Genomic DNA, 25,208 nt, shown 5'->3' with positions numbered 1-25,208 from the left:
ATGGGCCCAGATGGAGAAGACCTGCTGGGACACGTCAAGAACTTTGTTCACTGTCTCCTCTACTAGTGTTGGGAGGGTGCTCAGAGGGAACCTGGGAGGAAGTTAAAGGCCTGGTTTTGCTGAGAAACACTACCAAAAAGAAAGATGGAAAATAATTTTATAAATTGAAAACATACCGTGACTGTCTCTTCTGTACTTTTTTCTCTTTGTATAGGAGCAACTGGAAATTCAAGGAGGGATTTTACTGTCTTCCTTTTGGCTCTTTCCATTTGAATATTAGTAAAATAGTTGACAGCAGCAAACTCAATAAGAGCGGAAAACACAAAGGCAAAGCAGACCGCTATGAACCAGTCCATGGCAGTAGCATAGGATACTTTTGGCAGTGAGTGTCTTGCGCTGATGCTCAGTGTCGTCATTGTCAACACTGTGGTTATTCCTTCAAAGAAACAGAACAAAAGCACTGTTGAATCCAAGAAAACCAGAGAGAATAAAAACAGGCAAACAGCTTCAAACAAAGAATTTTAAAGCACTTAGGAGTCATTTAAATTACTTTGCATCTGCAAAACCCATTATCATGAACAAAAATGTAGTTACATTGTAAGATATTATAACAGAAGTCACTTTGCAGTGTTCTACTCATGATCTCAACAGTAAATGGAAGAAGATAAATCTCTATGTTCAGTTAAAAAATATATTACTATAATTAAAAATAATACTAGAGATTTTCACATTTAAATCAATACAGGAAACATGGTATAAGATAACCCATCCATGTTTTCTCAGCACTGCAAAATGATGCACCATGTAATTCTACTGCCATAAGCAAGATACAGATGTTGCTGTCATACAGTGCTCCCCGTATTTGCTTAATAAAACAGTTTTAAGAAAGTCCAAGGTCCTGCACTTGGAGAGTCACCTTCCATAAAAATGAACTGCTGTGTAACACAGAGAAGAAATAATTGACAACTGGAGTAAAGACAACTCATTTCTCAGCTGGATTAAGAAAACAGGGCTAAATCTTTCTCTGCTGCTTGTGAATACTGCATTAGATATAAGTCACAGCAACTACCACGTACGTACGAGTAGTAATTATACACACACAGCAGTTAACCAGCATGGAAAGCCATGACTTTGTGACTTCAGTAGAACATCTACAGCTTACAAGCAGAAAATGTGGAAGCCTTAATTTTATTTTTTTTTTATGTTAAGTTGTTTAGAATTTCCATCAACAATTTATTTTCCAAATATTTGAACATAATTTAAGTTGTTTAATAGAGGAAGACTGTGCTCCTCAGATTGCAACAAAAACATTTTTCCTGTAATGGTTTTAGAAAGCTAACTATTACCCTGTGTCTGGTCCTCTGATCCCACTTGCAATCCAGATGCCATTAAATCATGGCAAATTATTTTGGTGCTAAGGAAAACTATAATATTCTGTGAACAACACTGTTAATTAGCAAGCCATCACCTTATCTTTTAAACCCTTCTGCTACTACTCAACCGATGAAATTTAATTAGGATTTCATCTTCTGAAAGAACAACTTCAATTAAAGTGTACATGCATGAACACTGAGCTCAAATATGACCACTTCATGATAATATTTCAAGTGCAAATACCAGCTGTATACAACCAATAAATGAGCTTTTTTTCTTTCATCTAAAATATTCCAAGAATAGTTAAAACATCAAGAATCCTATATCTTTCAAATATAAAATACCATGTAAAGAGCGAACACTACTCAAGTCCTACCATGATAACCACAAGGAAGACTGAATGCAAATGTATACTTCTTTACTTTTATGAAAAGAACACTTGTACCCATTTTAATTCAAGAGGAAATGCATATACTGAGAAAAAATCAAAATAATTAAGAGCCTGTTTTCCAACAGGATCTTCACACACCCTCTTCCCTAAATGGCCATATCCCATCTGGGGAACCTAATATGAAAAAGCTTCATCTAGACACTGCCACACAGACAACAGGACACAATTAAAACAGTCTCTCCTATTAAAAAAAAAAAAAAAAAAAAAAAAGAGAAGAAAAGAGCAGCAGTTAGTTCATAAATGCACAAAGAATATCTCAGAGCAAACTCAGCAGGATAAAAAACAGAGATGCAAGCTCACTAAACCTTCTTCAGTGGGAAGGTGTTGAAAACACACCACTGAAAATGTTTAATGCTGAGAAAAAAATTACGGAAAGTTATTTTATCCTGGAAGAGGCACATCCATGCTTACCCAATCCTTCCCAATTCTACTTTTGTTCTCTTTGAGCTAAAGATTGTCTGAATTGTCTTTTTGAAAAGACATTTACTTAACAGATATAAGAATAGGATGAAGTGAACCGACTAGCCAATGATTCACCAAATGTAAGGAGGAGAGGGCAGGCCATGACAGTGTTACACAGTTTACTGCCTCAGTCTTTATCGGTTTTCCCCCTATGAAACCATTCTGATGAAAGACTTGCAGTTGTCTCTGCAACTGCCCTTGGATACGTGCCATAGTTATTTATAGGGTGGCAAATTATGTTCTGGTAAAAAATATTATACATACACATGAACTGTAGTTATCCAGAGCAAAATACTTGCAAGCTTCCGGTTAGAAATGCACACAGTCATATATAAATATATTAAGAGTATTTTAATATAAAAAATAATTTTAAAAATCCGTTTGAGAAAGAAAATTACCTCTGTCTTTCCTCTAAGAAATACCAATCCTCCACAAACATCAGATTTAGGGGTCTAAATCTCTGACTGCAGAAATCACAACCTATGTACCTTATTAAGATTTATTTTACTATTACAATTAAGAATTCTGACACCAGAGCATGAAGTCTTTATAAAAAGTGCAAATCACTACTCCATGTGTAACTCCATATGCATAAACAGGTCTGGCTAATATGCAATAAAGCAATGTAATGTTCTCACAGGGTTCTCTGGTTCATAGGAAAAGTAAATCTGTTAGTAAATTGGACCCACAAATGAAGGGGCAAATTTTAGCTTCCTGAGATAGCTAATATTCATTAAAGTTCAAAACGTACTGAGATGTCTCTATGACGATGTTGTGTTGGTGTCACAACTGATGTGATTTTTCAGAAAATGGGTAGCAACCAGTATTGGTTACATAACCAGTACACAACCATACTGGTTACATAGTAGCACCTAAACTACCATGTTTTAATGAAAACTTTTAACAAAAGCCTTAGCTGAAAGAGCTTGTGAGTCTGGCAGGGAGATAAAAGTAAACAGTTTATAATGTCTAAATGGTGATGGAGAAAATATAGCATCCTTACTGAATATGGGTCTCACAGCCATCACTTTTGCTCCTGCATTACTGATTCTGGCTGGTACAGATGAAATGGGCGTCATGACAGTTCTCCCAACTCAGCCGTGCCTGCTCTGGTTCACTTGCAACACTGCTACCCAGCCTCTCACAAAGGAAACTGAAGGACATATGCTACAGCTCCTTGCCTACCTTATCACACCACTCAGCATTCACACGCTGAAACTGGAATAAATGTGTGTCAGATGGTGGTAGTTTGCCCAGTCAAATGACTGAACACACAGATTCATGACTAGAATTTACTTGCAAGTCCAATCCCATGTCCAGGTAAGTTCTCCTCATACATCAGAACATCTCCATTTTGTTTTTTGAAATGCACATATGACAGCAAGAGGTCACACGCTATCTGAGAAAAAGTGTGCTGGAAGACAGCTCCCAGTGAGCTACTCCCTTACAAGGGTACTCAGAAACAGCAGTTTACCTCTAAGACAAACCATTCAGGTATAATACACCTGATTTGTAAGCAAGAGACTAAGCATCCCTGTCTCCTATTCAAGTGGTGTATTACAGCTACTTTTTTTTTTTGGGGGGGGGGGGGAGCTTTAAAAAAGATAGATGTTTTCTGGATCCTCTCTCCCAGCCACTCATGGTTAACCTGTTAAACATTCAGAATATATTGCAAAACCAAATCATTACATCTTTGTTCCACATGAAAAGCATCCATAGTGCATCATGTTCATCACAGTGCATCTTTTCCATAGTAACAGACATCTTGACAGGCAGGAACTCCCTAGATTGTTCCTTGTCTGTCCTTCCTCTGTTAACTTTGTCAAGTTCTCTCTAAACATGCAGGAAAGGCCTTTTGGTTAGCCTCTTCAGACAGTTCCTCTAGAAAGTCAGTACCATAGCAAACATTCTGGCTTCATTCCTATCTCTTGCCTGCAACATTTTTATCTTCTCTTAAGAATACCTTTACAAAACAGGGTCCCTTCTGGCATTTGTCTGAAAACTAAAAAAAATACCCATACTTTAAGCCACTTGCTTTCAAAGCCATATTAGAGACTTAAGTGTAACTTAGTAGATGTCCAAACTTTATTATTATTTGTTCTCAGCTTTATATATGGATATAATGACATATATTACATATTGCTGTATGATTTCTACATTTTCAATTGTCACATTTTGTCTATAAATACAGATTCTACCTTTCCAGTTCGTGGCACTGCTCCCTTCAAAAAGCACTACTGTTCAACATTACTGCAAAGACATTTGAAGCAATATATTTGTTTGCCTAATATAATGCTCAAGTTGAGAGCTACTAGAGATCTTACTAGCTTCACAGCTTTTTTCCTATAACTAATCATTAACCTTGTCTAATTTGCGATACCAGTGTTCAGACTCTACTTACATGTTTGAATGAGCCAGCATGTAGAAACATTAATTCTTATCACTCTTGCCAGCATCTATCTATAGCAAGGCTTTTTGTAGAACATTCTTTTCCTGATCAGTCCTGCTTTCAGCTATGGTATATTATAAAATCAAGACACTGCTCTATGAAGACTGCCTTTAAAATGTTTTTATCCTACTCCTTTGTTAGAAATCATACTTCCATTCAATTTCTTATGCTTTGTCTTCCATAGAAGCTATTTTTTTATTTTCAGTGTTCACTGCAGCATCACATTCAGACTCTATTTTGATGAGTTCAATTTTAATATCTTGCAATATTTTTTCCTTTTGAATTCATTTCCATAATGGCAATGGCAGACAGGAGAGAAGATCACTAAACGTGAAACTACAGTAACAGGATCTAAGCCTTGCTCATAGCAAGCTTCCACTGATGACACACATATTTGGTTAGACATCTGCACATTTCACACATTACCAATCAAATTCTTTTAAACGGATTTTAGAAGGCATGAGTTCAAGTGACTACACTACTGTTCACAGACAGAACTGCTCTGGATGCAGAGCAAGGTCTTGACTAGATTAGCCTGGGCCAGGTCTTCGCAGCTTGCTCCCCCATGAAGCTAGAATCCCCACCAATGTACACACACGCTATCCTTCTGAATATTCCAAGCTTCTTTTCCCATTCCAAGGTTTCACATACTACTGTCTTCATACACTGATAGCAAAAATTCTTCTGAATTTACCTTATTCCCTTCCTTCTGCACTAATACAGAGGCAGTATACCCTGTGCACTAGAAAGGCCTATTCTAGAGAAAGTCATTAAAAAAGTGAAAAACAGAAATAGTTACCAAACACAGTTCTAGCTGGAACAGATTCCTTATTTATCCAAAATGAAACTTGAGAAAGGATGACGGTCATAATGCATGGGATATATGTCTGAATCATAAAATAACCCATTTTCCGTCTGAGGTGGAAGTAAACTGTCATAACAATATATTCACCTAAAAAAAAAAAAAAAGAAAAAAATATTTTTCTGACTGCACATAATATTTATGTGTTGCAAAATAACTGTTTCAGACTATCAGCTAGGATGATTGGTTAAGATGATGCTAATCACAACACTTAACATGTATAGGAAGATATCTGCCTTACAAGACAAGAACAAAGATAAGTTTTAACCAAAAAATCCTGGAAACAGCAGGTCCTTACAGTATTATTCTGAAGCTGCTTTCAAAAATACTACATATACACAACTAACACTGGATCACTTTGCATAGTGTAAGTATGATTTAAATCTTTTTTTGGCATCTGCTGAGAAAAGAGTTTCAAGACACAAGTTATCTACCTACCACAGTATCCAGAACACTGTGGTACCCATCTGCTAAATAAAACAATTATAACAATGATGCATATAAAATGATATGGAAGCATCTCAGCTTTTTACTATATTTATACACCAGCGTCACTGTGATAAAGAGACATGCAAAAATCATTAAAAATGGCTTAAGTTTAGATAAAGTATCATTATTAATATTAAACAAAATAGTTATAGTTTCAGCTTGAACTGAATAAAGTATCTAAATAGAAGTACTACAGAAAAAGCATTTGGGGGACAGTAAGGAAACTGGGTCATTAACTCATAATAATCAATACACTAACAGGTCAATTTCTAATGTACTTCAAAATGCTCTTTTATCTTACAAAAATCATCCTTAGAGCAATACATCACATATATTTGCTTTATTTGTTTCATTTTGACCATCTCACAACACCCATACTTGCTGATGTTTAGAAAATGATTCCAATTTTTAAAAATATTTTGGGAATATGCTTGCTTTATCAGCAAACTGCTCATCAGTGATACTTCACTCATTTAGGATGCCTGTAGTTGCCATTTGCCTTATTTCTTACAGCATAAATCAGCAGAAGTATCTATTGTGACTAATGCATTTGTGCCTATCCTTATCTGACTAGAGGGTTTTTATGGTTTTAATAACCCATTCTGTATGCTCTACTTTTATCCCAAGCTGTTTGTACCACCAAACAAAGGAAGTCTTTTGCACATAATGTGGATACAGTGCTGAGAAATTACTTCCTCACCCAGGCATCCTCTTGACTCTTCAAACTGCATTTTAAGCAGTGATTAAATACTCATTTTGTCCCTTGGAGTAATGATCTCATTCTAGTTTTCTGAAAGACCTTCGCAATCTACGGTAATGAATCTGCAAATGTAAATCTGAAGGACAGAAACCTAATTCAGATTTATGTTCTCAGCCCTCAATATATACCCTATGACATTCAGTAGAATATCTTACAGGAACAAAAGAAAAAAAGCCTAGGGCAGTATTACAGGGTTAGTTTTACCTCAGATTAACTCTTGCTGATGAGATTCCTACCTGTAATAGATTTAATGGTTTCAGTGGATACCGTATGCCCAAGCAGGTCATACTGAACTAAACTGGAAGACTCCTCAGGAACTTCCACTGACTTCTCAGGTCCTTTTGTCCAGGTATAAATCATTTCACTCTTTGGATATGCATCTACAACACAGCACCAGTTTGCATAAATAGGAAACCTCACACCTTACCAGGACCCCAGCCCAAAGCTACTGAAATTGAACAGCAAGACTCACAGTAACAACTTTAGAAGATAACCTCCACGTGAAATTACCCCAAAAAAACACCCTCACATGAGAATAAATTGGAGCTAAAGTCATATGTCAAGTGTCACACATAAATTAACTTCACATTCAAATGTGAAGTCTGAACACTACACTTTCTGGATCAGTCCTTACTGAGTGTGTAAAGATTATCTTCACGTTATTTTAGAAATTTCTATCTAAAAATTTATTATTAAAATATACAGGTATCTAAAAAAAGAGCATGATAAAGAGGACACATTTTGGAGACAGGGTGCAAATTTCTTTAAAGGAAATATGATTAAACTGAAGTCAGAAGTTTAAGGGTATTTTTTGCCAGAAACCAGAGGTCAGTAAAAGATTCACAGTAGCCCAGAAATAAGCACTCCCAAAGAAACATTCTAACATTTAACACAAAAGACATAACTTAGGGCTAGCATTCAATCCCTACACAGCCCAAACTCCTGTTAAAATTAAATTAAACCAGTCTTGCATTTGAAATTGCTATGTCTTATTTAAAGGTTCACTGAAGAAGACACCAGATTAGTGTGAAGCACAATTTCTGCTGACTGAAGAAATATGCGGGTGGAAAAGTCCCTACTATTGAAGTTCCCCTACTACACATCTGATACTAAAGCCAGTTGTAGAAGGACTAGGTTTCCAGTCTCACCATAACTGAAAAGCCTTATCAGAGCAGTGTCTTTAATATCTCTATTTTGCTTGACTGACTACCCAACTGTATAAGCTCAATGTATGCTAAGGAACAACTCTAAGTAGCTTCCAGCCATTTCAAACTTCAAAATTCAGGGGTCAAGGAAAGCAGATTAATGTCCAGCCACTGACTATAACCCAGCATAAAGCAGCAGTGACCAGGGACACTTAGAAGAGTAAAAAGATACATAATGAAGCACGTCAACTGTCCCCAGGTGGTCACAACAATCTCTGCTGTGGATTAAAATCAGGGAATCATAACTGCCTCCCTCTGTTGCATGCAATACATCCCAAAACGTTCCTTCTAGCAAAAGTCAGGTATAGATTTTTTGGATACCCTTCAGACTTTGAAGCAGAAAAGGACAGTCACCTGCACTAAGATTCCTCTCACTTACTCTCACCTGTCTAAAAGCTATCTAGCATAAACTTGCCATGCAGACTCCCTCATATAGGCCAGGAGATAGGAGATAAGACAAACACAACCAGGATCAAATCTTAACACTTAACATACAAATCTATCTTAGGATGTCAGCTTGACATCACTGACTGTAGAGAAAGCCAAATAACCAGCTGCCCTAGGCACCTTTTACCTGACTGCTGTAAATTGAGATGGATCCCACACTCTTTGTCTTCTCCAGAGAATTTCTCACTTCACTGAGTGTTCAATTCATCCCTAGGAACCAAGAAAAACTACATATTTCAAGAAACAGTATAGCCAGAATAGGGGGGGGGGTTAACGTAATAGCTGAATCGCTGCCTGCTTTTCAATTCTCTGTCTGGGTTTAATTTTTCAGATCCTAAATAAAATTCTCAAGGAACTTAACAGGAGTTTTGTCTGCATAAGGATTGTGTATCAAGACTAATATTCAGAAAGTTTAGTAATTGATCAAAATCTACTTCTACTATTTAAATTCTGTAGTTACAAGAAATTTCATAATTGCAACTTACAACTCCCAAATTTGAGAGGACAAGCATGACCATCCATGGGAAAATCCACTAATCTCATGGGACACTCTGCACTTATTGTAAGCCTATAATGGAACAAATTAAATAGTCTCTGGTTGCCATTTTGTCTAGGCAGCATAACTTTTGCATACAGTAATTGTAAAAAGCCAAAAAAACAAGCTAGATACCTCATTGTGTACAGGATGGTGCCATTTCTCATTATTCTGAAGAGTTATTTGGGGCTGTCATATTATGTGCAACAGACTTTTTCCCGTTCCTGAAGAAAGTGTCAGGAGTCCACACCTTCGAAACCATCAAGTTGTTAAGTCTTAAAATTTCAATAGGGCCATCGTATTTTAATCTTTTGTCTACCCATGTTTGACGGAAGAAGACATCCATTGTATACTCCTGTATTAAATTGCAGAATAACAAAGATCATATTTTGCATATATAAGTGTTTCCTGTAATTAAAATAAATAAATAGAAATCGCTCGGGAGCAAAGAAATTAGTTGTAAAGAAAATGCTAAGTCCACTACACAAACATTTCCACCAATTAAAGTGCTGTGTACTTCTTAATAGCTTAATTTCCCACATTAGTCATATCAATAAATTGCTACACATATTTAATCATTAAGAAATAATTAATCTAATTAGATTCCAGGAAGCAGGCAATTTAACTTGTAGTCACGCATATAACTGGAAACAAAAAGATCTGTGACAATAAGTGTCAACAAATTTTTAAAAAAAATACAGCCAGCAGCAAAAAAATCCATGGATAAATTAAAATATCAGGACAAACAATTACCTCCACTTTAAAGCCACGAAAGGAAATTTAAATTCAACTGATCAAAAGCAAGCTTTTAAATAACAAAAGCAAAATATTTCCTTTGTTATGTCACAAGACGTATATAATAAACTACACACAGAGTTGCATAAATACACATTTATTTTCAACTACATAACTATCCTGCTAACTTCCCCAGAAAAGCCATTCGGATGCTCCAAAGAAAACATGCAAGCAACTGCAGAACTGCAGACACAAGTACATCATGAGAAATCACATGCTAATTAATTGACAAAGGAATGCATTTCTCATCTTGGAAAGCTTAAGCATTTCACACACCCACAAAAAAAATAATATTATGGCATTGAAAAAGGTAACATAGGAAGTTTGAAGTCCTTTCTAACTTACAGCTGCAACTCTGTGTTAAGTCAAATAATGTTTTTGACTTTATTTCAAACCTTTCTGCATGTTATTAGCATTGAAACTACTTGTTTGGTCATACCTATTCATATGGGCAAGGGTACATCTCTACAGGTGTAATGCACCCTAGAATTAGGTTTGCTGCCTGTTGCATGGCTGCATCGTCCAGTAAGGTTTATAATGAATCTACCAGGTCTCTCTTCTATTGTCATTTCCTGCTGGTGACATCATAGCTTACAGTAGCAGTTTCTGTTATCAGCTTCTACGTGACACATTTTGTAAAATGAGATTTCAATTCCTTTCATTACACTGGGTACCAAAGTAATCCAGTTCTTCTAAAAAGACATTCCGATAGATCACCTCCTGTACTGAGACTATCTCACGCTTTGCTCTTCCAGCGAGTTTTATGAATGCAGCCACATACATACCACATTGTGTCACTAATGGATACACTAACTAAAAATCATTCCAAAACCAATTCCTGGATCCCTGGAATTGCCTTCTAATCAATCCCTAATGACAAAAGGGGAAATATCTGCCGTAAACTCTCCTTTTGCTGGTTCCTTACCTACCTTCGGTTCTTGTTTTCACTCCTGCCTTCTCCAACATAACTAATAATTTCCACGTGGCAGCATGCCAAATGCTTCACCAAAGCCTGAGAGATCACATGCAGCCATCAATTTAGAGGTGAGGCTCACATTACTAGATTTCCTTGGAACCAGATTCTTGTACCCCTTGTCACACTGACCAGCATCATACATATCCATCGAAGGTGTAAGATGAAGTTCAGCATGAGACTGGTACAGGAACCTAGTCCTTGAAAAAATATCTTGCTCTCACATACTTCTCCCTAGCATAGAACCAAATGAGGTGCACCAGAAAGTGCAGGATAGAACCATGTGGGAAGGAAGCTATTGCCCTGAAACTGCCTTTCCCTTAAAGAAGTACAAACATACAATGTACATATGTCTCTGTTACATCCATGTGATTTCTTGGATGTTTTATAAAAAAGAGAAATGGTCACATGATTTAAGGGTATACTGCTGGATTAGAGAAGTTGATGAGAGTTATGCTGGACTTGACCTCAAGTGGATGCAGAAGCCTTTCAGGCACAAATAACAGTATGTGCAAATGTAACGTTTGTCTTCTGTGAGTATTTCATGCATGTCATTTTGGCATTCAATTTCTGCAGACACTTATGAAAACTCTATCAGTCAAACATTTACTGAAAGTGATGCTAAAACGGGCATAAAGATTGACAAAGGGAATTCATCTGAAATGAAAATGTCAACAAGTATTTGTGAAATGATGTCATTATTATTCACCTGAGAATAACGCTCATTTCAGAAAGGGAAAGGCAATTTCAAAGAGATTACATATTTTCCCCACAGTATACTGAGATGCTCCCTGCAAGGCCTCTACACCATAAAAATCTGCTTTAAATCCTGTGAAGTAATTTCTTTAAACCAGCCAAAAACCAGTGCAAATGTGACCAGAATCAGGCCTGCTGTATCTAATTATAAGCTATAAATTAAGCTGCTCCTAATCCTGTCTACTTTGCATGACTGACAGAACAGTACGGAGACGTGACTTGAGCATCCACTCCTGACTGCAGTTAATGGTTTCTCAGAAACAGGAAACAGCATTTTAATTCCAGAAATACATACCATTTCCACATCAGAAACAGGTCCAAAACTGGTGACATATATATCTGTTTTGACTTCTGTAACAGGACCTAATACATGAAAAGGAAGTGAGCAAGAAAATGTGAATTTTGCAGGTCAACAGTTCTCATAAGTGATCCTGGCATGTCAACAGTTATCACTTTGAGGGTTCTGTGGACGAGCAAGAGCAAAATGCAAATACAGGTCATTTCAGCTAAGTCTCTGATAACAAGCACTGCTCAACTATCTTTACCACATAAGTAAGCCAAAAGCAGCATTTCCATGCAAATCCCCATTTAGGAAACCAAAGTAGACTCAACAGATATGAAAACAGGTACCGATAAATTAAAAGCCTTATGGAAAACACCATGCTGATAAACAACAGGCACCTCATTTAAGTAATCCACATTCCCCAAGGTATCTGTTGCTAACATTCAGTCTTACTGGTAATAACTGGGCTACAGATATTGGCATGCCATGGACTAGGCAATTTACTATTGCAGGATCAAGAACTGCAACCATATCGGGAGAAGTACTTAAGTGGCTTAATACTGACAAACAGAAGATTTAGGAATCTCAGCATTTTGGAGTGTCTGAACCTTGGTCCACATGCTATTACAAAGCCTGTCTTGAAAGAGCTAGTGGTATTTATTACACAGGGCAGCAGAGGTCTTGAACATTCACAGCTGGGAACGGCAAACAACCATCAGAAAAAGAAGTTTCATCTCAACATTATTATCTCCTTTACTACAGGACAAAACACCTTGAAATGTAAAATGGGCACCATTCCACATTACTTTTAATGGCAGTTTTAGGGTTTCCATTAACCTAAAAACACATGCAGGATTTAGGTTCGTTCCCAATGTAAAAGGCTAGAAAACTGCTAATTATTACCAGTTATGACGATGATTCTGTGATCAAAGCATTAGCTAATGGTTTAACTCAAGTAATGAGCTTACATCATAAATTAACAATAAAAAAAAATATCTACTGATGTTCCTACCAAACAATATCTGTTTGAAAAAAACAAACTCACAACCACAGTTTCTACATTCCTGCAACTCAAATTTCTGAAGAGGATAAGTGGTTCAAGTCTGTTAATTCAGGCTTTATCGTAGTATTTGGAATCTAAATATGAAAAGAGGAAAGACTTAAGACTATTTGAAGCAGAAGAATATGTGCCTCTTGGAAAGAAAAAAAAAATCACTTCACAGACATCACTCTGAATCAAATGTTAAAGGGATAAAAAGATAAGCAACTGGAAAACAGGAAACCCATATTTCTTGCACCTAGAACAAGTGTCAAACTGTGAACAAAAAGTAAAATAAAACCATGCAAAATTATTTCACTAAACAGTTTGCAAGTTATGTAGAGAAGAACAGCTAAGATTTTTTCAGCTAAATGTCAAAAAACAGACTCCTTGCTGGAAGTTAACAGTTTCACAGAAGGACATTTTTTCAAGATAAAATCTTAAGAAAATTCACCCTACAACAGTTGGTAGCTCAGTGGTCCCTGGAAAGTTGGATCCTTCAGCATGTCTGTCTTGAAGAGGTTTTAAGAAGCATTTCCCAAGTTCCAGATAACACACTTTTATACCATTCTGCTCTTCTAAACATGTCAAATGGAAGCTGCTCCCCTTTCTACAAGTAATTACGTGTTCATCAGGGCATAGAAATCCATGAGTGGTTAGACCACTCATTTCACTGCCAATGTAGCCCAATGAAATTTCCAGAATATAACTATTTCTGGAGAGCTCCAAGAGATCAGAAAAAAAAACATGCAAGAGCTGTCAAAATACTGGAAGTGGAGACTTTCACCTGCAGCGTTAAAAAAATAGGTGAGAAAAAAACAATCATACTTGCACATAGAAACACAGGTGATCCAAATGTATCTGATTTCCCATAATCTATCTAAAGCCTATCTATAGTCTAAAGACTATCATTTATCTAGGGTAAACTACTTTGGGTTTAAATACGTATATATACACAAAATATTTCTTTACTTCATCTAGCAAATTTGAAATGTTTCTGAAATCCAAGTTCTATAGAAATGAAAAAGAGACATTGCTGCACACTGCTCTAGGGGGAAAATACAGAAATAAGTCTTTGTTGCCCAACAATAAGAAAATACTAAAAGTCATATTCCTAAAAACAAAACAAAACCACCTTTTACTGGTTTTCTTTATGATATCTTCATTTCTTTACCTCACAGAACACTGTAATTTCATAACTGTTGAATTGAACAAAGAGGCAGATTTTTCCCATAGGCATGAGCTGGTTTTCCTCAGAAACTGATTTCTTCTGTTTTATTAAATGATTACAGTTTCACAAGCAATAAGTGTTCAGAGTCTTTTTGCAAGTTTATTTTTTGGAGTTTCTTGGAAAGATGGAGAGATCTAAGACCAGGAAACTAATCTCAAAATCAGCAAGCTTATGATTTACTGCTATTAGAAACCCAATTGGAGTAACACAGGACTGAAACTATGCTAAAGTTTTGTCTTCTAGCAACTGCTATTCTGCTCTTAAACCTTTATTTACTAGTAGGACTCATGAGACGGAAGGAGGACATACAATTAAGAAGCCACAAAATAAGGTTGATATTAAAGTTTACTTTTGGATGAATGCCTGACATGATGGTAGTGCAATGATTAAATAAATGTTAAAATTCACATTTTAGGCCACTAGACAATGTCAGAGGAATGAGGATCTACAAACATTTTAGGTGTCATAACAGAACGAATACATCCACCTAGTACTGATATGCAAATCCTTGCTTTGCATCCAAAACCGTGGTAAGCATTAAGACGTTTGGTAGGAGAGAAGACAACTGCAAGGGACAGTGGAGACTGATCATCTCTCTAATGCTTTTCCCAAAGTCGTAGCCCCATCATGCTTCACATCTTTCACCAACATTGTCAGTCCACAACTGTTAAGGCCAAACACTGGATTATCAACCACATCACAGTACTCAACGCCAACCCAGGAGCATCTATGGCGACATCATATTCTCCTTGTAGGAGAAAACATAACTCCAGTACGTAACAATAGTGGGGGTAGAAAGAGTGAGTCATGCCTTTTTCTTTCTTCCTAATTATTACTAATCATGGGAATTCCTGTCAACGAGGAGGTGATTTATAGTCACCTAACCTACTTTTACCGGTGATTTAAGCAGCCCTCTGAAACAAGCATGTTGCACCACTTAATCAACTTGGGCTGTGCAAGCAGAAGATCCTATTAGAAACCTTCACCTTCTACTACTGGCAATAAAATGCAGGGAGTTGTAAGAAGGCCAATTAATTTTAAATATGACCATTTGAGCTTATCCTTCAATGGATGTTCAGAAAGCATCTAATCACCATAAATCTTCACGAACACTGAAGAACTATTTATAACATACTGCTGTGTATTTTTATGTCAATGAAATAGGAGGAGAGTCCTACACACTGCAGTGGGAACGGTTAAGTCTGAATCACCGCTTGCAAGATAATATATTTTAAAGAAGCTCAGGCAGGATTAAAAGCAACCCCTGCAAAAAGCCAGAATAGTTCAGCGTTCGGTAGAGATGCTGCATGTGGGCTGCAGAAGTGATGCCAGGCCCTAACCCTGCGAACAGGAACATAAGACAGCTCTCCCATGCATTGCATGCCAACATATGGGTTGAACCGCAGCACAGCTCCCAGCAAAAGACTTTGGGCTCCATTATCCCCTCGTCTCCATAGGCAACTGTCACTGCAGAGATCTCCACTGTATGTAAACAGTCAAATCCTGCACAGGCTCTCCGTACATTGCAAATTTTGCCATCAAGAGTCACGCTGCCAAGCACGAACATTAGCAACAAGCCTGTACAAAGGTTTCAACACACAAACTACAGTTTAAATGTTAAGTGCAGCTATTGCCACTGCTATGAGATCAGTCCCAGGATACATAAACTACGTGAAACTACATTACATCAGTTCCTACAGTAACATCTAAAAAAGGGGGGAGGAAGAAGTAGTTGCTACAGATTTTTTTTTTAAAGAACCACATGTGAAAGACTTGGTGCTTTTTCTACATTCTTGCTGGCTGCTTATGATTGCTATCTTTCAATTTAAAAAAAAAGATTATATGAAGCATGTTCTTTGTTTAATTCTACAGCAGAGGACACCTGCTATATATGAAATTTCTGCTGGGAACTCAGAACCACTAGGTAGGGCATTGAATGTGGAATGTGGAGTTCAAACACTTGTGCTACATTCTTTATCCAAAGATAAATACAACAAATGCAACAGCACATGGTAACTCTTACATTCATCCATCAGCATGTCTGAACCCTGAAAGGAAAAAAAACATACCTCCAGAAATGAGACTACTCTGTTTCTTTGCCTGTTCAGCAGTTACTCTCTGCTGAGACAGCCAACAAGGCTGACACTCATGCCAGTTCCCACGATGTGGACACCTGTCTGCTAAGGACTGGACCAAGAATATCAGCTAATTTTATACAGGTCACTAAACAACAGACAGATGGTAATGACTTCAAGCATTACAAACCTGCGCCAAATTCAGATCAGGCAACTACAGGTATATAACACTATATCCTGTTAACAAGCCTTTGAGTCATCTGGTCTCACCAGCTGAGGAAGACTGGACAAGTGCCTGAGGAAAAAAAGTGATAACTTTACAGTGCTCATGTCCAGTCCCTTTGCAACCTTAAAAAAATATATATTACAGAATCTATTATGCTGAGCAATGGGACCTTGAAAGTATGCATGAGTTTTTTAATAAGAGCAGATAATCATGTAGATATATTTCCATTCTCTAAAAAGAAAAAGATGTCTTTGCTCTTCAAATTTATTCTGCATGTATTTCTTGACTACACTCACTCCTTTTGCCTTGACAGGAAATGAAACTCTTCAGTAACAATGTTCATAAGCTGAACATTACACAGCCTAGTAGGGGCAGAGAGGCTGTCCCATACTTTTCTTAGGGAAGATGATAGCCAACATATTTAGTTCCACCAGGTATCCAGCTGCACTTTCACAGACACAAGATCATGAGAAAGAGTAAGAAAAGAGGAAGGAAAGAAAAAGGAAAATGAACTAACATGGTTCTGTTCCTTCTACTCACGAGCCAGCATGCAGGCAACTTGTGAACAGAAAGCAGTGGAACTATCACCACTTCACTAGCTGATAGTAAGACTTGCACTTTGTGCCAGAGCGCACCTCACACAAATAAACAGACCCAAGAGGAGAGATTGCTCCAGCCTTCAGTGACTGATGGGCAACCACACCACAAGGAGACAGGAACATGCTGTGGGCAATACTGTCAGCCTCAGAAGGGACACACCTTCTTTCTTTGGTCTGAACAAAAAGCAAGATGCCCAAGATCAAAGGCATGCCTAGCAGAAAAATTCATCAGAATTAGCAGATACAAAGGAATACTGAGTGATGCTCTTCCCTCACTTCGGTCATCTCATTTCTTCTTACTTTGCTAAGTACAGGCGTAAGTGTGATGAGCTAGCATGTCATGAAAGTTTTAAAAGATATCGTAACATCGCAAAGTTATAACCTTATAATAAAAGATTATATACATAATAAAAGGTGATCTTTCCCCTGTACTCAGCACTGGTGAGGCCACACCTTGAGTACTGTGTCCAGTTCTACATTCCCCAGTACAAGAGAGACGTGGACATATGTGGAGAGAGTCCAGCAGAGGTCCACCAAGATGCTGGGGGGGACTGCAGCCCCTCCGTGTAATGAGGTTGGGAGCTGGGACTGCTCAGCCTGGGGAAGGGGAGGCTCAGAGGGATCTCATCACTGTGTGTAAATACCTGAAGGGTGGGTGCAAAGAGGAGGGAGCCAGGCTCTTTTCAGTAGTGCCCAATGCCAGGACAAGAGGCAGTGGGCACAAACTTTAACACCAGCAGTTCCCTCTGAATATCAGGAAGCACTTCTGTGCTGTGAGGGTGACCGAGCACAGGCTGCCCAGAGAGGTTGGGGAGTCTCCCTCCTTGGAGATCCTTAAAAGCTGGCTGGACATTATCCTGGGCACCCTGCCTGAGCAGGGAGATGGGACCAGATGGCCTCCAGAGGTCCTTCCAGCCGTAACCATTCTGTGGTTCTTTAATCCAGCACAGGTTTTAGTCAGATCTGTCAGGCCCTTCTATCAGGAGTTCCTCAGGTAAAGTCTAAAACCACAGAAGTGTTAAAATGGCAAATCAGATTCAGGCCTTTTATGTCAAGTGAATAATGCTCCTGTCAAAATGTCATCTGGAGTTCTACAACCATTTTGAAACTAATCACCCGTGGAAAAGTAACAGATTTCTGGAGAAAATCAAGGTTTTGCAATTTTATAGAGAGTTTGCCTTTCTTGTGTGTCATATGTAAACTTTTAAAAAGCAGATGAAAACTGGAGTCAGGGCGTAAGTTGAAGTGGTTTTCCTTCAAAGTTTTACAGCTGAATAAAAATAGCACTTAGGTAACACCTGAAGTTTTACAGCAGATAACGCTTTTCATTAATCACACTGCAGGTGACTTCCGTAAACACCCTATGCTTGTGATCTGTTAGATTACCAAGTGGTTTTGGCTGGGAAATCCACATGCATTATAAACTACATCCAGATATTCAGGATAATGGCAAAATGGCACACACAGAGTAAAGAATGTAACTGACTTAGTTTCCACTACACTATTTTAAAACATCACACAGCATTACTTTTTTCTTTAGTCCCTAAATACTTTCACACCACTGAAACTCAACACTGTTATGCATTTAAAGTCTTCCTGAGAGCACTTGAGGATTTTTTTTTTCCCTGCACAAAACCGCCTGTTCTGCTTTGCTTAATTAAACTTCTGGCCAAAATATCTTTCCTTCTCTCTTGCTCCTTTTAAGGGTTTAGATTCCCACCCCCCAAAGTTGAGGGGAGCTTCCACTTAAAGAGTCATTAATAACTTTCTTCATGAACTCTTCTGGTTTTATTTATTACACTAGCAAAGCTCGCAATTATTAGTAAGTAACAGCAACTTTTTTTTTTTTTTTTACCTGTTTCATAAAGCAACTTTGTAATGCACAGTGTCCATCAAGTGACATTGGGGAACTTAGTTCTTCTGTTTACCCTCAACATATGCCATACTCCTGTGTAAGATGTACCAGGACAAGCTTCCATGTACTCCACTGCAGTTGAAAACCCTCTTGAGAGACCATAACTACATTTGTAAGCATGCTCAGGTGATTTCACTTCTTCTTTATAGCCACCAACAATTGTGCTAATTAGTGATAGAGAATTTGTATCCAATTTTAGGAAACCTCTAAAATCTAATGTTTCCTCCTTTGCTCTGCATGCAAAAATCTTCATGAATTGTTATTTGTGGTAACTCTGGAATATGCCGGCAAAATTCAGAATTTGGCTAGCCCCCCAGGTCTGATTTTAAACATCACTTTTGCCAGAATTAGAAATGTTTTCATCGATTTGAAGTTTAAAATCAGCATCGGTCAAACCTCTGTGAGGCCTTTTGTTCTTAAAATAAAACCTTCGTTTCATTTTGAGCCACGTGCAATCTAGATGGTGAATCAGCTTCAAGAATAAAACAAAAATAAATATTCTGCTGCTCATCAGAAAGTGACACAGCTTTAGCATTACTGAGGCACACTATACTTTCCATTTCTAAATATTCCCACCCCCTATGACATTTGTTTGCTACACTCTATAATAACGAGTGACCCACTTCCAATATGTGAGTCCCATTTGGCATAAAGATTTATCAGCAAAAAACACAGAATATAGGGAAAACTGAATTTGGATAGTATACCTTTTAATGATTAATCCACACATCTTGTTGAGTTATGTCAAAAGGTCAGATCTGACCACTTAGAGAAATTTACGTTTATGTTGGTTTCAGTTTTTAGTTAAAAGCAGTTCTTGTCAAATCAGGTGAAGATAACTTGCTGCAATGAGCTAGGGTGCTAGGCATTGTTTAAAAAATAGAAGTATTTTTTTCCATATGTTACTTAGAAGTTCAAAACTCAAAGATACTCAGTTTAGATATTATAAAGAAGACGCAAGAAACAATAAAATATCAATTTTGTGAAATATACAGTCAGAAGTGCCTTCCTCAGGCTGAAATCTGAAAGTTTTATCTCCCTGTACCATTTACTTCAATACTGCAGTTATGAAAGTTCAAGGAGATAGAAGGAACTTTTCCTTCTTGACAGAATTTTGCTGAAAGACTACTTTTGCAAAATATCCTGCAAAGGACAACTGTATCGAAATAAAAATCAGCATAAACTATATGTCACATCACATATTTAGTAGTTGTTTAATTTTGGAAATCTGATAATGCTCATAAAGCATCTTTGCTAGATGACTAATTAGTTGGCATTCAACCTAAAATGATACCAAACATAGCACATCTCTTGTACGCATGCAGAAGTGTCTGTAACCTCTCTGCAGAGACTGAATTGGAAAAGGCTACCTGTTCTCAATGACTCCTCTGGGTGCTCCAATAAATTTAGCCTTCTTCTCGCATAACGTTTAAGCTGAGCTATGGAAGGCCTCATTTATTCAATATACCCAAAATAATAAAGAAGTGATCAATGATGCTAGTGTTATCCTTTAATGATCAAGATCATGCATGTGAGCCCAGTACATGGCATGTGTTGGCATACATGTCATTGTGGATGCATCACGTGTATGAAGAAGGTACTTTTAGGGGAGGAAGAAAGTATTTCGCAACATAAACCTACGCAAGGATCTCATTCAATTCCGTATAGGAGGCAGCCCATAAAATGTTCTTGCTGGCTTATTGCATCATGAGACGGGCTGTAGCGTTTCTTTTTAAACCTTTTTTAAAAAACTTTTAAATCTGTATTTTTATATTGGCATGCCAGATTATGGAATGAATTTCAACCCGATCCTAGTTATTTTCGGTCCCGAGCCCCTACAGGCTATCAGCAAGCCCCACACCGACCGGCGAGCCCGGCTGCTTGCTCAGCAGCACCGAGCTGCGCCGGACCAGCCGGGGGCACAGCGGGGGAGCGGGACCCCGCGTCCACACGGCGGGTGCGGGCAGACTCGGCGCTCCGCTCCTGATTCCTACCCTGCAATTAACTGCTCCTAAACCAGAGCTGGACCCGGAGCAGCCGAGCGCTGTTCGTCCCCAACTCGCTGAAGGGCGGGCGCCCACCCCCGACCTGACCCCTCAGCCCAGCACCCAGCCCCGGACCCGCTTCTACTCGGACCCCATCCGTGGCACTTAAAGGGGGGACAAAATCCGCCGGCCCCAGGCTGGGGGGCAGCTCCTCCCTTCCCTGCCAAGCCAACACACTCCGGCTCCCCGGTTTCGCTCCGGCACGACGGCAGCACCCCGAGGACCGGGCCCTTCTCCCCTCCGATCCCCGGGGGGCTCAGCGCTGCCCCCCGCGCCCCCCGCCCGCGGGCACGGCGGCCGTACCCCCGAATCCCGGGCGCAGCCGGTTGTCATAGCCATCCAGGAGGCTGTTCAGGATGCTGGTGAAATTCTCCGGCCACAATTTCTCCTCTTTTTTGCTCTGTCCCGGCGGCCCGCTGAGACTACGAGGCAAAGAGGGAGCGGGTGAGAGGAGCCGCCGTGAGCCGGCTCGGCGGCACCGGGCGGGGGTCGCCCCGCCGCCGGGGGGTACTCACCACGTCGCCAGGCACAGGTAGTGCAGGAGGGCGATGGAGAGACCCGAGGACATGGCGATAGCTGGCTCCTTGGCAGAAACCATCTTTGCATGCCATACTTCACGCCTGGGCACGTTAAACGCCTTGCTCCGGGGCGGGGGGGACGGGGACGGCGGCGGCAGCCCCCGGCGGCCCTACATGCGCGGCTCCCCCCCCGGTTGCCAGGCGGCGGCGGCGGGCAGGGGCGGAGGAGAGGCGACTTTCCCCGCGCCGTTAACTCCCTCGGGGCAACAGGCGCGGGCCCCGCCGCTCCCGCCTCCGCCCCGCTCCGCCCCGCCTCGCTCTTCCCACCCGGGGCCGCCTCAGCACCCTCCGGGCGGCCGGCGAGGCGAGGAGCCCGCCCGGTAGCGGCCTCCCGGGGGAGGGAGGAGCCGGGCCGAGCCGAGCAGAGCCGCGGGTGGAGGCGGCTCTCGGCCCCGGCCGCCCTGAGGGGGCCGGTGAGCCCCGAACTGAGGGCGGCCCGGTCTCGGGGTCCCCGGGTGGCGGGGCGCTGAGGTGGGTGTCTGTGAGGGAAAGGTGGCAGGGGGAAGGTTTCTCTCCCCTCTGTGTTCTGCTCGTGACTGAGGTCTAAAGTCTTCGCTGTCCCGATCCTCTCTTCTCCCTGAGGGGGGAAAGAAAGCCAAGAGCAGGGGGGAAAGAGAGTAATTGCCCTGCAAGGAGGATTTGGAAGCAGGAGGGTCCCTCCACACCAGCAGGAGGCATACCAGGCGCTGGGGTGAGGAGAGGAAAGAGCCGTGACTTCAGGGTTAAAACACACCCGAAATGGATGGGAGCGAGTGGGTTATCCCGGCTTTCTGGAAGCAAAAATGCTAGAACAAGGGAATGGCTTCACATTGTATTTTTTTTTTTCCTTTCCTATAATTAGGAAGCCAAGTTAAGTGACCCAAATAATTTCCATTATACAAGGTCCAAGGGATTCTTGCATAAATTGCTGTAAAACCCACTGCAAAATGTTGCTTTTCTGTCAGAGACTGCTGGGATGGTTGGAGCTTTGGGGGAGAGGGAAGAGAAAGGTACGGGCTGTTTTTCCCCCAATACAACAGGTACTGAAAATAAACTACTTGTCCTTCTAATCAGGTGTGCTGCAAAGTTGTTTAGGTTTGGTAATCAGTGTGCGTGTCAATTTTAATGAAGCTGGTGAAGTTCATTGTGCAGGAGCACATGGAGCAGGTATTGTAATTGACTTCAAGACTACAGCCCTGCCTATGCTGACATAAAAAGGCTTTATTCATTACGTGCTACACTATCTCCAAGCACTGAAATGCCTGATTATCTTCAAAACTACTGGACACTTGAAATCTTCCTGATTGTACTTCAGAGCTTGTTCCAGCTAGGGTGCCCTTTGCTGATTCCTTTGAAAAACAATTAAAGCTGTGCTTCGAATCCATTTAGTTTGCTGATGCTCTTTATCTTTCAAAAAAAAAAAAAAAAAAAAAAAACTCTGTCTAGGCAGTCAGCTCTACTTCCAATTTTAAAAGCCCTATTTAGGCCTCTGCAGATTACTACTCTGCTCTCTGATACTCTGACAGAAGAAATGCAGGCATTTCCCATCAGCACACTCCTCTCAGGTATGACCGCTCTGTTTTGCATCTTCCTTAATAAAGAAAAGGTACCGGGCACTGAGTTGGTCTAATCACAACAGAAAGTACTGATTTTTTTTTGGCTCGCAGCTTTATCTTCTCAGAATTCACCATGCCTTCAAGACAGCCTGAAAAATAGGGCTGAATGACCACTTCAGCCATAGCACTGTGATATTTAAGCCAAGCGCTGACCAAAGCTAGGCTCAAGGAATTCATTGGCTTTCAGCTACTCCAGCCTTTCCTTCCCTATTTAAATCTTGGCTTTTTTTCCTCAAAGTCCTGCTAGATCCTTATCCCCTTACTGCCTTGCTGCACCAATGAATGCTCTGCCGAACCTAACAGAGTGGGCAGCCTGCCTACAGACAGCACACGTGCTCCATGCAGTATTTACAAGCTTAGACAACTCAGACAGTAGGATGTCACTCCAAGGTCATTAGGCTCTCTTGATGATGCTGTGGGAGCAGCCTGTTTAACTCCAAACACAGGTGGAAACCAACATGCCCACAAGAGCCCACTGCCCTGGCTCCATTAGCAGTCTGGTCAGGAACAACAGCGGGATAGATCAGCAGCTCTTCACGAGTCTAATTTCCCCACATCAGATAAGTTTGCCCGAGTTAATCAGACACTTTTTATCTATAAACAGATGTAATTTGTTTTTCTGGACTAGTTTTTGTCCCATGTTATTGCATGGACTATGCCAAGGGAATACTTACAACTGGCCTTCAGGAAAGAGAATTGCTAGTTTTACTGTCCCCTGCAAGAAAAAGTAATCCCTTGCTGCAGAACAATGAGATTATCTGATCTAGGAATATCTCAAAAACTTTTGCTGGCAGAAACCAAACTCACAAATTTAAATGGAGAGCAATAGATGGCAATTCAGAAATGGGAAGAATTCTGCTGGCTGGTCACAGATACAGAACAAAACCCAGCTCTACAGCACTGCCTCTTCTAGCAGCTGCTGTGGATGGAAGCCAGCAACATCCTGGCAGAGCAGGGGACACCCTTGGGTTTAGATTGTTTTATTACCTTCTGCATATGTACAGACACCTGTGTGAACTGAAATAGCAAAATTGAGTGGTATTCACCAGTAATAATCTTCCCCATATGAATGTCCTGAGAAATGTTATCAGTCACCCCCTCTCAGATCCATGCCTGGAGTAATAGGGAATGTGGATGCTGCAGATCCGGTAGTACCGCTGCAGGTAGAGATCAAAGAAACTCAGTTATTCCCCTCCCAGTGATTTTAGGAACTGATCTGATCTTTGCATGATTCCCAGATTCTTTATAACAAAAGAATAATAATACTGGTATCTGCTATCTTCCCAGTAAAGGTAACAGGTTGAAAGATTTGTGGACATACCATGTCAGGGCACCAGGAAATAAGTACTCATGGCTTCTAAGAAGATGCTCAGATTGTTTTTGATAAGAAAAGGTAGACATAGTGCCCTTCCATCACACCCTGCTTGCCCGGGTTATACTGATGTAGGATCAGGTGCTATTTGGCTGCATTTACTCCCTACAAGTCCTAAAACTAAATGAGAAATCACATTCTCCAGATCTAGAAAATCAGTTCAGACACTTCTCAAAGGTATCAGCAGTTCATATCTTCCTTAGATTCCGCGCTATCAAAAATTCACTAAGATTAATACTGAAAACAGAGACTGCTGTCTGCGATCTCTGAGCGCATCATTCGCATATTGCTGAAACTTTTACAAAACTAGGCTTAAAGGAAACATAAAACAGTTCAGAAAGACAGTAAACAGTCCTGTAAGTCAGATATATCACTTTTGAGTACTTGCTTATGCCTTTTGGTGTATCCATTGCCCTGGCTACTTTTCAACATTTTTGAACAGCATTTTTTCGAACAACATTTTTTTCAACATTCTTGAGAGAATTCCAGATTCTTTTGTAATGTCTTTGTAGCATAGATACATACAAAACCTCCCAGGGTGAGTGTTTGTCACCAGCAGATATACACTGATTTTAAAAATACTACTTCAAATGGTCTTTGATCACTTCAAAGAATTTCTAGGTTATATCATCTCTAAAAGAACTTGATGACTCGAAGAAGGTTTTAGTGGTCACAGTCTGGATTGATGGTCC

The 25,208-nt window shown here is 39.9% G+C and overlaps 1 protein-coding gene across 1 annotated transcript in view; it reads right to left on the bottom strand.

Moving 5' to 3' along the window:
- GABRA4 (gamma-aminobutyric acid type A receptor subunit alpha4) overlaps positions 1-24,288 on the bottom strand; it is a 49,486-nt gene extending 25,198 nt beyond the window's left edge. Inside the window, 10 exon segments of the mRNA XM_040555890.1 lie at positions 177-436; positions 5,536-5,688; positions 7,084-7,227; positions 8,985-9,067; positions 9,170-9,215; positions 9,218-9,389; positions 11,854-11,921; positions 21,275-21,393; positions 21,487-22,126; positions 24,191-24,288. Of these exon segments, the coding sequence (XP_040411824.1) occupies positions 177-436; positions 5,536-5,688; positions 7,084-7,227; positions 8,985-9,067; positions 9,170-9,215; positions 9,218-9,389; positions 11,854-11,921; positions 21,275-21,393; positions 21,487-21,569 (1,128 nt within the window). The 5' untranslated portion in view covers positions 21,570-22,126; positions 24,191-24,288.
- Between the last annotated feature and the right edge of the window lie 920 nt (positions 24,289-25,208).

This window comes from Cygnus olor, chromosome 4 (genome assembly GCF_009769625.2).
Source record: "Cygnus olor isolate bCygOlo1 chromosome 4, bCygOlo1.pri.v2, whole genome shotgun sequence".
Taxonomy (NCBI): Eukaryota; Metazoa; Chordata; class Aves; order Anseriformes; family Anatidae; genus Cygnus; species Cygnus olor.
This window is presented reverse-complemented; position numbering and strand designations above follow the sequence as displayed.